Genomic DNA, 17,010 nt, shown 5'->3' with positions numbered 1-17,010 from the left:
TTCTGAATTCTAAATCTATTTATAAAATGGGTGAATAAATAATACTGAGTAATTTAAGTTATAAGCTTATGACTTAATAATTTTCAATTTACAAAGTAATACTGTAAAGTGATATAGAAGCTAATTTTATTCTTAATATTTTACCCATTCTATGTCTATATGAACTTTTATTTTTATTTTTAATTTTTATTGGAATATAGTTGATTAACAATGTTGTGTTAATTTCTGCTGTACAGCAAAGTGAAACTGTTATACATATACATACATCCACTCTTTTTTAGATTCTTTTCCCATATAGGCCATTACAGAGTATTTAGTAAAGTTCCCTATGCTCTACAGTAGGTCCTTACTAGTTACCTATTTTATATATCGTAGTATATATAAATTGATCGTGTATATCAATTCCAGTCTCCCAATTTATCCCTCCCCTCCCCACTTGGTAACCATAAGTTTGTTTTCTACATTTGTGACTCTATTTTTGTTTGGTAAATAAGTTCATTATACATTTTTTAGGTTTCACATATAAGTGATATCATATGATATTTGTTGTCTTTCTCTGACTTACTTCACTTAGGATGATCATCTCTAGGTCCATCCATGTAGCTGCAAGATGGCATTTTTTTCATTCTTTTCATGGCTGAGTAATATTCCATTGTCTATATATGCCACATCTTCTCATCTTCTTTATCCATTCCTCTGTCGATGGACATTTAGGTTGCTTCCATGTCTTGGCTATTGTAAACAGCCCTTCAGTGAACATTCTGAATATATGCCCAGGAGTGGGATTGCTGGATCATGTGGTAGTTCTATTTTTAGTTTTTTAAGGAACCTCCAGACTGTTTGTTTTCCATAGTGGTTATACCAAGTTACATTTCCACCAACAGTGTAGGAGGGTTCCCTTTTCTCCTCACCTACAGGAACATATTTTAAATGAAAGCAACTTTACTTTTATTTTAAATTACAGATTTATTTGGGAAAAAGTATAAAGTGAAGGAAACTGCCTGATATCTGGAATAGATGTCAGAATTCAAAAATACATTTATCAAACTTTTCTCTAAAAGACTTCTCATGTTTTTTTTTCTCTCAAAATTGAGAAGCCAGTTCATAATCATCTGTAATCTCACTTGAATTTCTTTCACTCTAGCTGCAAATCTCATTTTTAAAGCAGAGCTCACAGAAACGACTGAGAGCAGCAGTTGAGAAACAGCTCAACCCTAGCAAAACATGAGGTTGGACCTTAAGCCACTACAGGTTCCTCCTCCACTAAATTAACAATCTTCTCTTACCTTCTGTTAGAGAGAGAACATTAAAAAAAGATGTGCCTATATAAAAATGTCATAATCGCTCTACTTATACAAACATGAATATATACATTCACACATACACTAGGAATGCATGGACTTTTAAATACAGAAAGTAGTATAAGAATTGTTTGAGTTTTGGCATTCATCATGTCACATGAATCCACTGTTAGGATATATACCGCATCATTTTTTTTTCTGTTTTGTCAGAGGCATTTGTTACAAAAAGATGTTCACATTTTGACTCCCTAGCTTAACAGGTTGTGTTATTTTTGTTGTTTAAAAAAGAATGCTCAGAAATAATTACTAGTGCTCTTATACCATTAAAAAAAAACACCTACAAATTCATTTTGGAAAATTTGAAAAATACAGAAAAATCTAAAGAAAAGGTGAGATTTCCTATGGTCTTGCCATTAAATATACATGGGTTTTGTTCATTGGCTTGTTTCCTGTTTTATTTTTTCAATGCATTTTAGTGGTCTCATGGTTTTGCACACTTGAGTGTATAACTTTATGAAAATTTATCCCATATATATTTTGAGAAATTTTTCCCATGTTATAATGAGCTCTTTAAAAGCATTATATAAAATAAATATCTTCATAAAATACTGTCATCTAGCTGTACCAGATTTTACTTCTCCATTTTTCTATATTGAGGAGCAATGACTGATTTACTTTATTGCTATTGTAAATAGTGCAGTGAAGTTTTTTTTCACAAAATCATTTTTGTAACTCATGATCTCTTTAGGGCTGGTTTCTAAAAGCATATCACAGATCATGAGTCTTTTTAAGGTTCTTGATAAGTACTGCCAAATTATTTTCCAGAAAGGTTGAATCAATTTTTATTCTTAAATTTAGCTTGCAAAACACTCATTAGTGTTATTATAGAGGTCTTAATAGGGACATAATGGGCATTTAAAAAATCAAGTATTCAAACTATGCTTGCTAAATGGAGTTTAATAAACATGCTATTATTTTAATTAAATAGGCTACATTAACATAGATCAAATTTCTTTAATGGTAGGTTTTTAAGAACTAGCGAGAAGACACATTTTTCTACATTTGACGAGGACTATTCTAACTTCAATTCTTGCAGTCTTTAGTTTATTCAAGTATTGCACATGTGACCACATACAAAGTGGTCTATTTGATTTTATCCCCATTTAATGGTTTCTGTAAGGATCTGGGTAAACTGGACCCCCCTATTCCAAGGAATCATTACCTAGTTATGTTTAGTTGTTAACTATCACATGTAGATTGGTTCTAATCTACTGAGATAGAAACTACCTGGGAAACTGAAACAAGAATTAAAAGAAAAATATCTGGTTTTCTGGAGCTGAGAAATCATTTTAGAAAGACATAATGGTATATAACAGTGGAGGTTTTCAGAAACTGATTCATTTCATGACCTACCAATCAGGCTGAGTGAATGGGAGCTGAACTAACAGCTTGTTAAGTTAAATTGAAATTCAAATAAATGATCATTAGAGTAACTATATAATGAACATTAAGCAATAAAGATTTTGAATCTAGCACCATTAGTTAAATTGCAGAATAAAAGTAGTTATGACATTTTTGTGAGTAAACAAAGAGAAACTCCATAAACTTATCCATAGTCTTTAACATCTCATCTTCATCCCCTTAGAATTCTGAATTCACACAAAAGGCATGCATCTGGACTCTTTTCTAGCCTTTCTCTTTAAATCAGAAACACCTCCCAAGTACAGGCAACTAAGCCTAAATAAAGCGTTGGAAAAAAGAAATGTTATTTGAAACGCAACAGTTATAAAGTTCCCAAAGGCAAAATCCTTTAAAAAAAAGTCAACAACCTAGAGTCTGTCATACAGAGTGAAGTAAGTCAGAAAGGAAAGACAAATATTGTATGCTAACTCATATATATGGAATCTAAAAATGGTACTGATGAACTCAATGACAAGACAAGAACAAGGACACAGATGCAGAGAATGGACTGGAGATCTCGAGGTTTGGGGGGGCGGGGGGGTGAAGGGGAAGCTGAGACGAAGTGAGAGAGTAGCATACACATATATATACCACCAACTGTAAAATAGATAGTCAGTGGGAAGTTGCTGTATAACAAAGGGAGTTCAGCTCGATGATGGATGATGCCTTAGAGGACTGGGACGGGGAGGGTGGGGCGGAGTCGAGGGAGGGAGGGAATACGGGGATATGTGTATAAAAACAGATGACTGACCTTGGTGTACCTCAAAAAAAAAAAAAAAGTCAACAACCAGAAAGTTTCCCAGTATCACCATCACATCTCTTGTTTTCACAGTCCATTTACTCTTCCCACCATACATTCCATTTTTGTGTTTTCTGATGATGTTTGCTTCTGGAAGAGAGGAGCGAAGGAGAAAATAAACGCACACATTTGCACATTGGGTTATAGTATTCCCATCTTACACATTACTGTTTTTTGTTAAGCCTATCAACATTACTTTGCATGTTGATTGTCACTTTTTATTTCTTATTACTTTACAAACTCCTTCCTATCTACAATTGCAGAGAATAGGGACTTATATTTTCTCAGTGTAGATATTTTTCAGAGACTAGAGTTTTAAAGGGTATTTATCTTAGTTTTTTAAGCTTGTGGTTTGTGAATCTGAATACATCAATATAATTTATTCTCACAAAACTTGAGCATATTGGGAGAAAACAGCCAGCACTGAATCATCTTTCCTTACCTCCGTCTAGAGTGTTACTGATTCCCAGGGCAGCCTGGGCTGTGAAGCAGTTATTCATTTTTTCAGAGAAGGCATTATGATTCAGAATTGTGTACCTAACTGTCTCCTTTTTTGAAGTAAACTCCTTTCCACAGTAGTGTGTTTGCCTCCAAATGTGGCCACTGGAATGTCAGGTTGCCTCAGCTTGATTTGTTTGAATGAAGCGTGAGCATTCTCTTCTTTATTTAAATGAGTGACTCTCTGCAGTTTGATTTCAGAAGTCACATCTCAGTAAGTTATGAGAGAATCAAAGTTTTTGTAGGCACTCAACCAGTAATAATACTTCATCTGTTGACTAGCCATCTTTCAAAGCCGTAAATTTAGTACAAACTGTTAAAACTATGCCATTATTTTTTTAAGCTCTTTATTGGAATATAATGTGCCACTATTTAGTTTTGATACAAGTGGCATGCACAGTAACAATTATGATTATTACAAAACCCTGGAAACTTTCTGAGCAACTTATTCATTTCTGTTTGATTTAATTATTCGTTCCCAGTTGTTAGCTTTTCATTTTCTTTAATCTCAACAATTGGGAGGTTAAGTCCACTGTGTTAGGAAAGGTGGGTAGCAAAATTGGGGCGGCAGATCCAGTGCTGAATGGAAACACTTCTATAGAATGTAGTAGCAAGAAAAGTGTATGTTGGGGGTGAGTCTGAAAGAGTGGGTATTAGTTATACCTCTGCTGCTAGTCATCTGTGTGACTCTATACAGATTAATTTTTCTTCCTGGGTCTACAGTCGTACAAAAAAAAAAAAAAAAAAAAAAGGGACTGAACCCATGTCTCAAAAGTTCACACTATTATAACATTTTAATATTCGACAATCCGGATTTTACTACAGTATCCTATATGCAATTTCCACAAATCTTACTTTTGGGCAGTCCCTTTAGGGAACAACACAGCAATGAAAGAGCCAGTTTTAGCTCCTTTTAGGAAATCTGTCCCAAAGGTATCAGAGATTTCTCCAATTAATCTCCAGTTACCTGAAAACACTCCTAGGATCTTTTAAAACCCACCCTTAAAAAATAAAAAAAGAAAAGAAAAACTACAAATCCCATGAGCCAAAGATGGAATGGAAACAGACACCTCCCCTCCAACCCCTTCCCGGTCCCCTTGAATGTAGTCCTCTAAAACTCAGGTTGAGGCATCCTGAAATATGCCTGAAAGGAACGTCCGCTGTTTTCTCCCAGGTTTTTAGCTGCTCTCTCCCTGGGCTCCTTTAAATCGGTGCTGAGAGCGAGGAAGGAAAGCGAGCGACGCAGAGCAGGACGGGCGCGGGCGCGGGCATCGCCTGTTCGGAAAGGGGCATGCGCACTGCGAGGGCGCGGGCGAGGAGGCGGGGCGCGGTGGGCGGGGCGGACGGCGCCCGGCTGGCACCGCTCAGATCGGCCTCTCCCCGGCTCCGGGCGCTGAGGCGGCGTCGGGAGTTGTCTTCTGCAAAGGTTGCCTGGCGTGGTCCAACATGGAGGAGGCACCGGCCTCGGGCATCACCTGCAGGAGGGACTGATCTCCGCCTGGCCTTCCGGGCCGCGGTGCCGGGTCCCGAGCCCAGGGACTCTGCCGCCTGCACGCCCTGCGACGGACCCCGGCCCCAGTTGCTCCTCCGGCCGTGGGCTTCCCGGCGGGGACGCAGTGCCAGGAGGGAGCGCGGCGGCCCCGAGTTTCCCTGAGCCATGGGCAACGAGGCGAGCTTGGAAGGGGAAGGGCTCCCTGAAGGGCTGGCGGCGGCGGCGGCGGCTGCGGCGGCCGGAGGAGGGGCTGGCGGGGCGGGGAGCCCCTTGCACACCGCGATCCCGGCCGGCATGGAGGCGGATCTGAGCCAACTGAGCGAAGAGGAGAGGAGACAGATCGCCGCTGTCATGTCAAGGGCGCAGGGGCTGCCCGAGGGAAGCGTTCCCCCGGCCGCCGCGGAGTCGCCTTCCATGCACAGGCACGCACAGCATGCTGTATATGTCCGGGCGTATATGTACAGCTTCCCGTGCACATATGTGCCAGCCCATATGTGCCAGCACGGCAGTACATATATGTCGCCTCCGTTCATTTTATTCTCCTTAATGGGGTGGCGATGAAGAGAACAGAAGTCTTCTGTTGGGCGGAATAAAAATGATGCATTATAGAGTTTCTAGCGGGATGGTCAAGGGTTGCGTTCTCCGAGCTGTGATTTTAGGTTGTGATTTTTGGCCTTTTGGCACCTTTTCCCTCTAGGGTAGCGTGGAGAGACGCCCTCCAGTGTTTTACTAATCTGGAAGTCTTCCATTAATACCAAACAGGACATGTTAGGGAATGGATAGAGCTGGGTGTTTACCTGTCTCTGTTTAAACCTCCTCAGTCATTTTGGGGTCTTCTTTGTGAATGATGTCTAAATATTTCTGTAACAATACCTTTAATTACCCTGGAGGTGATTTGTCTTTCTTTCACACGCCACCCCCAGAGGAGAACAGAAGCTGTTTAGGTAGAAGGCATGGAATGAATACACCTTTTATATTCAGTGAGAAACCCTAAAATATGTTGTGGCATTGAACAGATGGTTTGGTCACAACAGTGCAGGTGCTGTACGTGTATTTATGAATTAGCATATGCTATTTTTTAAACCACTGCTCTTTTATATGGAAAAGTGTCTTACAGTTTATGAAAGAACATTAATTTGTGTTATCTTAAAACTAGTTTCCAATACATACTTTTAAAGACAAAGCAAATAGCAACTTGCACAGGCAATTAAGAGCTAATCTGTAATATTAACATATTCATTTCCCCCTCTAGCTCTCTGTTTTCCTCCATCCCAATAAATTAGTTGTTTTCTAATTAGAGTACTAGGAGGGTATAATCATCGTGCCTGCCCTGCCTTTATTATTGTAAACAAACCCTTTAACTTTGCACCGTCCTTTATAGAACAGTTCTCTGTCCAGGGTCCTGAAACCACTCCTGCTTTATGCTAACCTAACAATTTTCATTAGAGATGCTGGAAATATGAAAGATCTGGTTATAGGTGTAGCTTGTTATCCTCTACTTCATAAAATAAAAACACTTTAGCAGGAGCTATAAGTATATACATATAATTTTCTCAAGTAACTATATTTAATATGGGAGAAATAGAAAATATTTTATGGATAGTGACTATTTTTCACATAGAATCTTAAGTGCATAAAAAGTAAAAACCCTATTTTCTTGAAGGGAAACCAACACTACTAGTAAAATGTAGCCTTTTATATTTAATATATTTTTCTGTGTTTTTAACTAGTAATATATTGGGCTGTTCCTTTGGTATAAAGCCTTTCTTATCCATTCCCTTAAGAATACAGTTTATGATATGTACTGTTTTTCTCTAGTGATTAAAACTTGATTTAGAAAAAATTTTGAGTGTTCATATAATAGATTTTTGTAGCATAATAGCGCGGTACAGTACTTTTATTAACCTTTTAGAAATGCATGCCAGCTCTTCTACAGTTTTTCCTAAGGGGCAGAAGCAACAGGTTTAGCATACTGGTTACAAATACCAAGAAAAATGTGAGCTTTGATTTCTAAATTCCTTCTATTCAGAGAGTGGCTAAAAATATTATTTCAGCCTATGAAAGAATGACGTTTTGTGCATTATTTGTATCAGATAGCATATTTTTAAAGCTCTCCATTGATAATTTTCTTATGGTAGAATTCTTGTCAGTAGATAATCCATAGCCTAAACAGTTATTGATGAAAGCTTCATTCAAATACTTAAACAATACGTGTCTGATTTTGGCAACCTGCTTATATTTTACTGAAAGATTTCTATAAAAAGTGTATAATTTTGGAAGTTATTATCCCCATATGTGATAACTTGGTTTATCATTTAGAGTTTTAGAAACATAGTAAATATATATAGGAAAGTATATCCAAATCATTTTAAGTTTTAGGAGGTTACATGGTGTGGATTAGACACAGTGGGGTTTGACTTTGTTTTTTTTGTTTTTTGTAAAGAAGTGAGGGTTGAGAGCCTAGAGACCTTGTCTTATTAATTTTAACTGACTCATAGCAAATTATGTATGCTTCCCAGCCATATATGCCTATATTTCCTTGACTCTAAATAGAGTGATAATACTTATCTTACCTATCTTGTAGAGCCATTATAAGGATCAATTAAAAATTGACAGGAATATATTTGCTTGGATTTTAATTTGAAGGAACCCTATGTATACATGAAGAGTAGTAATGTTAATATCAGCAGTGAATGGCACTGGCAGTGATGGCTACAGACAAGTTGGATGTTAAATTATTCATTGTTGTGAGTTATTTTGATATATCTATATTCTTTTACATATGGAGAAGTCAGTGCAGTGTACTGGAAATCCTGCCCTCCTCCTCCCCACGAGGAGCTGGGACAACAGATTTCTGTGGCTGACTTAGTTTTATAACCTTGAATTAATTTCTTAACCTCTTTAAGTACTGGTAACCTCTGCAATATAAAAATGAATATACATTCCTAAAGTCGCTTGTATTTCTATTATTATAAAATTTTATGACTCAACACTGTCAAGTGCCATTGCTTGTTGTGTTACATTTAAAAATATTTGAGTATTACAGCCGCTTTTATATTCTTAGTCTTAAATGCATGTTTATCTCATTTGTAGCTGAAACTTTTTTTTTTTCCTGTTAATCCGTGAAAGAAAAATTCCAATCTGAAGATGACAGTAGTGAAATGAAAAGAGAGGTTGTATACACCTTGAGTAGTTAGAAGCTAGAAGTTAGAGCTTGCAAATGAAATACTTCTGGATTTTTTATTTTTTGTGGATCCAGGGAAATGCAATTTTATTACTTCTATTTATTCTGTTTACACCTACAGATGTATCATATGAGAAGAGCTTTACTGAAAAACACTTCTGATTAGTAGAATATTTAGTAACAATTCTGACTGGTTGGATTATTTTCTTTAGCATTCCTTTAGGCATCCCCTGCTGGGTAGACACCTCTACAGTTGTTTTTCTTCCTAGAGCAGCAAGCCAAAATGAATATGGAATGTTTCCATTTATATCTCAGAAGACCTGTAGAAGAATTTAAAGTGAAAAGAATTCAAGAAACATTAATCCAGAGGGAAACCATTTGTGTTCGTTCATTCCTTCACTCACTGTTATTCATTCACTCATTGATTCATCAAACATTAATACTCACCTGCTAGTTACCAGGTTTGGTTCTAGTGATGATGAGATGAGTGAAACACATTTTCTCGCTAGTAGTTCATAGTCTAGTACACAAGACCTAGATTGCATTTTAGTCATTCTTCTTTTTAACACAACTGTTACACCAAACAAAAATTCATCAAAAGATCATAGCTAAGACATTTTTATTTTTTTGTTTGCTATTGTCTGTATCTTCTCTTAATGATTGAGTTTTGATTTTTCACTCCCAGATCTCCATGTTTTATGTTTATTTACATGATTATGGCAACTAAAACTGAGTTTAAATTGTAGTCTTTATAGCTGTATGGGTGTTTTCTCACAGGGGGATTCTGTAATACAACTTAATATTCGTAGGAAGTACACACAGTTATAGTTTATAATGCAAGCGGCTTCCTTTAACCTTTGCTGTTTATTGTAATCTCATATATTTGGTATTCACAAAATTTATTTGTTTTGCACATACGTTGGATTAAGTGAAATAATATCACAGAAACAGTGAGTAAGTTTAATAGTATTTTCAAGAGAGCACCATTTATTTAGAGAAGATTTTTTTTTTGGTATTCTTTTAAATATAGATTTCTTTAATAAAATGCCCAAATAATTACTTATAGAAGAGTCCCTAAGCATGTGCCCCTCAAGGGAGTGGTAAACTTTATTAATTGAATATGGAACATTTCTAGAATAATGTGATGATCTAAACAGTGAAACTTTTTGAAAATAATCAGTTTGGGGTTGTTGACTATGGCTCTTTGGCATTCATATGGACGGGAGCACAGAGAGAGGCCTGTATAGAAACATTCAAAATTATTTTCCCCAAATGGAAATATGTACCAATGTGTTTTAAAAGATATCTTGGAACCGTTGGAATCAATTAGGATAATAATTTTAGTTCCTTATTTAAGAACAGGCTTCAGAGACATGGTAATATCTGAAGTCTTTGTAACTTTTTTCATGGAGGAAATTGCCAGAAACTAAGAATTCTGTTTGTTCATCTTTTATTAGAAGATCCCATTGTGACATACATTGCCATTTATAGATTATTTTCTTTCTGACCCTTGGCTATTTAGAAGTTAATACTTCTGTATTACTTCCTACTTATGCCTTACATCTTGATCTGTACTCAAATTTCTGTCATTAGGGGAAGTTTAAAAACTTAATTCATATTAAGTACCAGGTGATCTGAAATGAAAAAGTTATAGTCTGGTCCATTAGCAGGTGAATTTTGAGAAAACAAATTAAAACCTATAGAACTTTATTGAGATAATCTCATATTTTAAGTGCTACTGAATCACTCCATTTATCTCTTTTTAATTAAAAAGAAACAAATATTTTCCAAAATGAATGGTACATATATCAAACAAAATACTTATAATTTGATTTATCCCATAATTCTAATGCAGCATGTTCTTATTAGTTGCAACTTTATCAGTAAAGAATAGCTTATTTAAAAATAAATGTACTTGATAAAAGTGTATATGAGAAAGCAAGTATTTTAGTTATTGAAACATAGTCATTTAAAATTGATGTTTCCAAAGCTATTTTAAAAAATCCATCTTGTGTATTTATTTGTAAGATAAAGGAAGTCTTGCAGATTAATTACTTTTTACTTTTTTAAGTCGTTGTCAATAATATCTAATAATCTTACAATGGTAATAGTAAGTGTTGTAGAAAACATTAAGTAAAGAGATCATCATGTATTTTCTTTGAGGAAGGTAACAGTACTTTTCATAAGTGCAGTCACAACTGGCCTGTTGCTATTTGTATATCAGGCTATGTCTCAAGATGCTTTAAGCATCTTACTGTTATATTGAGAAATCTCAGATTAAGAATGCTGTTGGGAAAAATAATTGAATGATATAACACTGTTCTTTCACAAGAAAGACTTGTTCTCAAAATTTTCTAATTAAAGTAGAAATTCTTACTGTATAAAGTTTAATCAGGATAATATTTGGTGGATATTACCTTTTTTGACAGAATATGGTAAAATTGAATAGATGATCAACTTTCTCAGAGTCCCTGAAAACCTCCTTTACCAGATCCCCTGATGTCATGTTGTGTGTCTTATATAGTTAATGTAAATTCTAATATTAAATTAAAAACAAAAAATAGTTGCAGCAAACATTTAAAAATGAATATTTTCACTTCTTAGTATGCTAGAATTTGGGAGACTAACATTCTTTGATGATAACTTTGGGTTAAAAAGGATACATCCTGTGAGCATGAATGTACTGGAACATGGCTTTGCATTGATCTGTTGAATTAATATGTTTAAATAGGTTTTTAAATGTGGCCAGATTCTATTGTGTAAATGTAAATTATTTTTATTATAAATAGTTTCTAACTAGATAACTTAATAGTTCCTCACTTATAGTAGCAAGTTTTGAGTTTTTCCACATTGAAAATCTGCAGCCAAGTAAAGAAAGTAACAAAGACATTAAAAATTTTATGATTACTTATAGGATGCTGCAAAAATTTTAGTTATATGTATACATTCATAATTTTGAAGATGTAAGACAGTAATAGCTTTTAAATATTACTTTGCATTGGGATAATTTCCATGATGTTCACTTGTTTTATTTGATTCTTCTAGGAAACAAGAGTTGGATAGTAGTCAATCTCCAAAGCAAGCAGGAAAACCGCCGGACCCTGGGCGTCCAGTTCAGCCTGGTCTCAGCAAAAGTAGAACTACAGACACTCTGAGGTCAGAGCAGAAATTGCCTGGAAGGAGTCCTTCCACTATTAGCCTGAAAGAATCGAAATCCAGAACTGATTTTAAGGAAGAGCACAAGTCGAGTATGATGCCGGGCTTCCTCTCAGAGGTTAACCCTTTAAGTGCTGTCTCCTCTGTTGTAAATAAATTCAATCCTTTTGATTTGATATCAGACCCTGATGCCTCCCAGGAAGAAGCTGCCAAGAAACAAAAAATAGCTCAGAAAGAACAAGGAAAACCTGAAGGAACCACAAAGCCTCCATCACAACAACAGTCACCCAAGCCAGTTCCTAAGCAGCAAGGACCTGTGAAGGTCCCGCTTCAGCAGGACGGTTCTCCCAAATCAGTATCTCCTCAGCAGCCAGAAAAAACTAAATCACAACCTCCAGAAACAGGAAAGCCAACGCAGGGCCTCGCCCCAGCTCCTCAGACAGACCAGGCAAAATTGCCACTTCAGAGAGATGCAGCCAGACCTCAGACTAAACAGACAGACACAGTAAGGGGAGAGTCAGTTAAGCCCTCACTGCAAAGCCCATCTAAGCCACCTATTCAGCAAATAAGTCCTGGAAAACCTCCAGCTCAGCAGCCTGCACCTGAAAAACTTTCCACACCACCGCCTGGGTCTGCAAAGCCCTCAGCTCAGCAACCTGGGCCAGCCAAGGCCCTAGCTCAACAGCCAGGGGCCACAAAACCTCTGGCCCAGCCACCGGGGACAACAAAGCCTGCAGCTCAGCCTCCTGGGCCTGCAAAGCCCATGGCCCAGCAGCCAGGGGCAACAAAATCCCCAGCTCACCAACCTGGGCCACAGTCTCCAGCTCAGCCCCCTGGGCCTGTAAAGACTCCAGCTCAGCAAGTTGGGCCAGCGAAGCCTCAGGTCCAGCAGCCTGGGCCAGGCAAGACTCCACCTCAACAGCCAGGCCCAACGAAGCCCCCTCCTCAACAGCCTGGCCCTGCAAAGCCCCCTCCTCAACAGCCTGGCCCTACAAAGGCCCCTCCTCAACAGCCTGGCCCTGCAAAGCCTCCTCCTCAACAGCCTGGCCCTGCAAAGGCCTCTCCTCAACAGCCTGGCCCTGCAAAGGCCCCTCCTCAACAGCCTGGCCCTGCAAAGGCCCCTCCTCAACAGCCTGGCCCTGCAAAGCCCCCTCCTCAACAGCCTGGCCCTGCAAAGGCCCCTCCTCAACAGCCTGGCCCAGCGAAGCCCCCACCTCAACAGCCTGGCCCTGCAAAGCCCCCTCTTCAACAGCCTGGCTCTGCAAAGCCCCCTCATCAACAGCCTGGCCCAGTGAAGCCTGCTCCTCAGCAGCCTGGCCCAGCGAAGCCCCCTCCTCAACAGCCTGGCTCTGCAAAGCCCCCTCCTCAGCAGCCTGGCCCAGCGAAGCCCCCTCCTCAACAGCCTGGCTCTGCAAAGCCCCCTCCTCAGCAGCCTGGTCCAGCGAAGCCCCCTCCTCAACAGCCTGGCCCAGCGAAGCCCCCTCCTCAACAGCCTGGCCCAGCAAAGCCCCCTCCTCAACAGCCTGGCCCTGCAAAACCTCCCCCTCAACAGCCTGGCCCAGCGAAGCCTGCAGCTCCACAATCTCTGAAACCAGTAAGCCAAACAGGAGCTGGGAAACCTCTACAGCCACCAACTTTTCCATCTGCAGCACAGGCTCCAGTACAAGGCCTCCCTAAAACCATCTGTCCTCTTTGCAATACCACTGAACTTCTGTTGCATGTTCCAGAAAAGGCCAATTTTAACACATGCACTGAGTGTCAAACCACTGTTTGTAGCCTCTGTGGTTTTAATCCCAATCCTCATTTAACTGAGGTAAGTGCATTTTTTCATTATGTTCATGCTTTTAAACCATATTGTCATCTTCTACAAATGGAAGAATGGCATTGTTTTTCTCTGGCTCTTTTCTTCTTTCCCTCTTTCCTTCCTACTTTCCTCTTTTTCTTCTCTGCCAAATGTAATTTAGAGTTTTTCAGCATTTTTTCCAGTGATAATATTTCTCCAAAATATTGCTACAATTTCTGATAAATGTGGCACATAAAGTATGAGTTGATTGAAAGATGCTGAGCATTTACTTATTGCATTCTATGTGTAAAATCTACACTATTACATTATATTAATAGATTATGTTAATTTTCAAATTCATCCTCCTACCTACCATGATATTCTTGATATGATACTCTTAAAAGGGATCCTGTTTATGCTGGGAATAAAATGTGTTTTTAGATTCCAAATACAATTTTAATATAAAATTGAATGCATTGTTTCAAACTGCATATCGCCTTCTCCTGCCAGTGATTTTGCTATAGCCTGTGAGAGGATGCTTCCCTTATTAGTTGAGAGTCATTCATGACAGTGTAATCACTTCATAAAATGAAAAAGTTATTAGAACAGGTTCAACATTGATGGGTGTCTTTTCAGAAGGATCGCGGTTTATAACTCCAAGTCTTTGGGTAAGCCTTCCTGACAAACCGAATCATGAAGGGGCCAGTCGTGACACAAATGAATTCAAGGTTGTTTACTCTGATTCAGGTTAGAAAAGTTGCTCTCAGCAGGTCAGTTAATGTTAACTCAGTGCTTAAAGGCCCTGAATAAAATAACATTTTAATAGGTAGAGATTTGTCGACATTTGAGGGGAAGGGACAGAAAAACATAAAACTGCAGAAGGACTTAGAAATTCTCTGGAGTTAAGAAATAATACAGTGAAGTTGGTATAGTAGTATAAATTAAGTGAGAATAAAAGGGCTTAGGATCCAAAAGAGTATATTTTTGAAAGAAATGCAGGAGCCACTACCCGATGAGAAGGCACAGAAACCATTTAGTCCATCTGGAGAACAGCTGTTAGTGGGCTGTGTGTACATTATATCTGCGAACAGCCCAAGGAGGAATGAAGGCAACAGGCAATGAAGGATTATGTGACTTAAGCATCCGTGAGAGAGGAGACTTGTGTACCCTTGTTGTAAGTGAAATCTATGTTCTGATAAAAACAAGTGATGGTTATTGGTAGCTGTTATGTTAGCCTGGATACATACTGTGATGAAAGATGAAAATGATGTCCATTTGAAATATGAGTACCTCTGGATTTTTGCAAAAGTATCTTTTACTCTTTTTACCAAAAGTCACATTGAGTACTTTAACTTTTTAGATAATGATAAAATTGTAATTAATAAACATTTAAGTTATGGAAGAAATCAGATTATCAAGAGTTTGTTTATATATTTGTAACTTTTTTCATGTCTTAAACTTTTTTCCCACATTCTTTTTTTATTTTTTAATTTTTTTATTGAAGTATAGTTGATATATAAAGCTATGTTACAGGTGTACAATATAGTGATTCACAATTTTTAAAGGTTATACTCCATTTATAGTTATTATAAAATACTTGCTATGTTCCCCATGTTGTACATTATATCCTTGTAGCGTATTTTATACTTAATAGTTTTATACCTCTTAATCCCCCACCCCCGTGGTGCCCCTTCCCCCTTTCTTCTCCCCACTGGTAGCCACTAGTTTGTTCCCTGTATCTGTGTGTCTGCTTCTTTTTTGTTGTAGGCACGAATTTGTTGTATTTTTTAGATTCCATGTATAACTGCTCTTATACGGTATTTGCCTTTCTCTGACTTATTTCATTTAGCCCTCCAAGTGCATCCAGTTTGCTGCAAATGGCAAAATTTCATTCTTTCTTATAGCTGAGTAGTATTCCATTGTGTATATATGTGTATATTGTATATATATATAAATTCTAATTAAGATGCGTTTCTGCACATAGTATACCATCTTGATAGGAATGTGCAGTAATAATGATTTCAAACAGTAGATGACCATTTTATAAAATGTTTGTCATGTTTTTGTGGCAATTTATAAGGCAGAAACATGTAGTTGTACCTTTAAGCCACGTATATCATTATTATTATTAATTTTTTTTGGCCATGTTGGGTCTTTGGTGCTGTGTGCGGGCTTTCTCTAGTTTAGGCGAGTGGGGGTTACTCTGTTGCTGTGCATGGGCTTCTCATTGCAGTGGCTTCTCCTGTTGTGGAGCACGGGCTCTAAGCACATGTGCTTCAGTAGTTGCAGCATGTAGGCCCAGTAGTTGTGGCATGCAGACCCTAGAGCACACAAGCTTCAGTAGGTGTGGCTCATGGGCTCAATAGTTGCGGCACACAGGCTCAGTAGTTGTGGCTCCTGGGCTCTAGAGCGCAGGCTCAGAAGCTGTGGCCCACGGGCTTAGTTGTTCTGTGGCATGTGGGATCTTCCTGGTCCAGGGATTGAACTCTTGTCCCCTGCGTTGGTAGACAGATTCTTAACCACTGTGCCACCAGGGAAATCCCCACATATATTATTTGAGTACCTATACTGTGGAAGACATTTTACTACATTTTTGGTAGGATATAAAGATAAGTAAAACATAATGCTGGTCTTAACATGATCCAAATGTACTAGATAATACATACACAAGGAAATATAATATGTGGTCAAACGATAAAAGCTGTGAGAGACAAGAGCAAACGTTACGAACTTCAGAGTAGGAAGTGCCATTTTCAGTGGGTGAGATTAAGGAAAGCTTCATGGAGAAAATTGCATTTGTGCTGGGTATATAAGGATGGATATTATTTCAACAGAAAAAGAACATAAAAGGGGGTCATGATTTGGTCTAAGACCTAGAGCCAGAATAATGCAGGCTGTATTTAGGGAATCAGGTATAAATCTAGGTTGTCTGAAGTGGTGGGGAAGAAATGGGCAATGAGATTGGAGAGAAGTTGAAGTCATATTTTAGCCTTCCACGTTTAGTCAGTAGCAGTGAGCATTCTGCTTTATGAAACTTACCTTGATTAATGTAGTCATACATTCAGTCCTTCACTCATTTTACAAGTGTATATCAAATGCCAAGTTGTACAGCACCATCAAGTACTTTGATAGAATCAAGTATCTGTTAGATGTGGAGTCTTCCTGCAATTAGAAAATAGGGGAAATAAAAGTTGTAGATAAGAAAGGAAAAAAATATATATGAAAAGTAACTTTATATAGGTCTTAACAGTTCACATAGTTCTTTCCTATTTGTTTTATCAAAATTAAATTTCCAAATAATCCCATGGTCATATATTCTGTTTTTTTGTTAAACTA

At 38.0% G+C, this 17,010-nt stretch overlaps 1 protein-coding gene across 1 annotated transcript in view; it reads left to right on the top strand.

Annotated features, from left to right (window-relative positions):
• Positions 1-5,716: 5,716 nt before the first annotated feature.
• The window catches only part of PCLO (piccolo presynaptic cytomatrix protein), a 375,075-nt gene continuing 363,781 nt past the window's right edge, over positions 5,717-17,010 (top strand). The window contains exons 1-3 of the mRNA XM_057731959.1: positions 5,717-5,973; positions 11,781-12,753; positions 13,024-13,704. Of these exons, the coding sequence (XP_057587942.1) occupies positions 5,717-5,973; positions 11,781-12,753; positions 13,024-13,704 (1,911 nt within the window). The remainder of the gene's footprint in view (positions 5,974-11,780; positions 12,754-13,023; positions 13,705-17,010) is intronic.

The sequence above is a fragment of the Hippopotamus amphibius genome, chromosome 4 (genome assembly GCF_030028045.1).
Source record: "Hippopotamus amphibius kiboko isolate mHipAmp2 chromosome 4, mHipAmp2.hap2, whole genome shotgun sequence".
Lineage (NCBI taxonomy): Eukaryota > Metazoa > Chordata > Mammalia > Artiodactyla > Hippopotamidae > Hippopotamus > Hippopotamus amphibius.
Note: the sequence above shows the minus strand (reverse complement) of the source record. Positions and strands in the feature narration are given on the sequence as shown.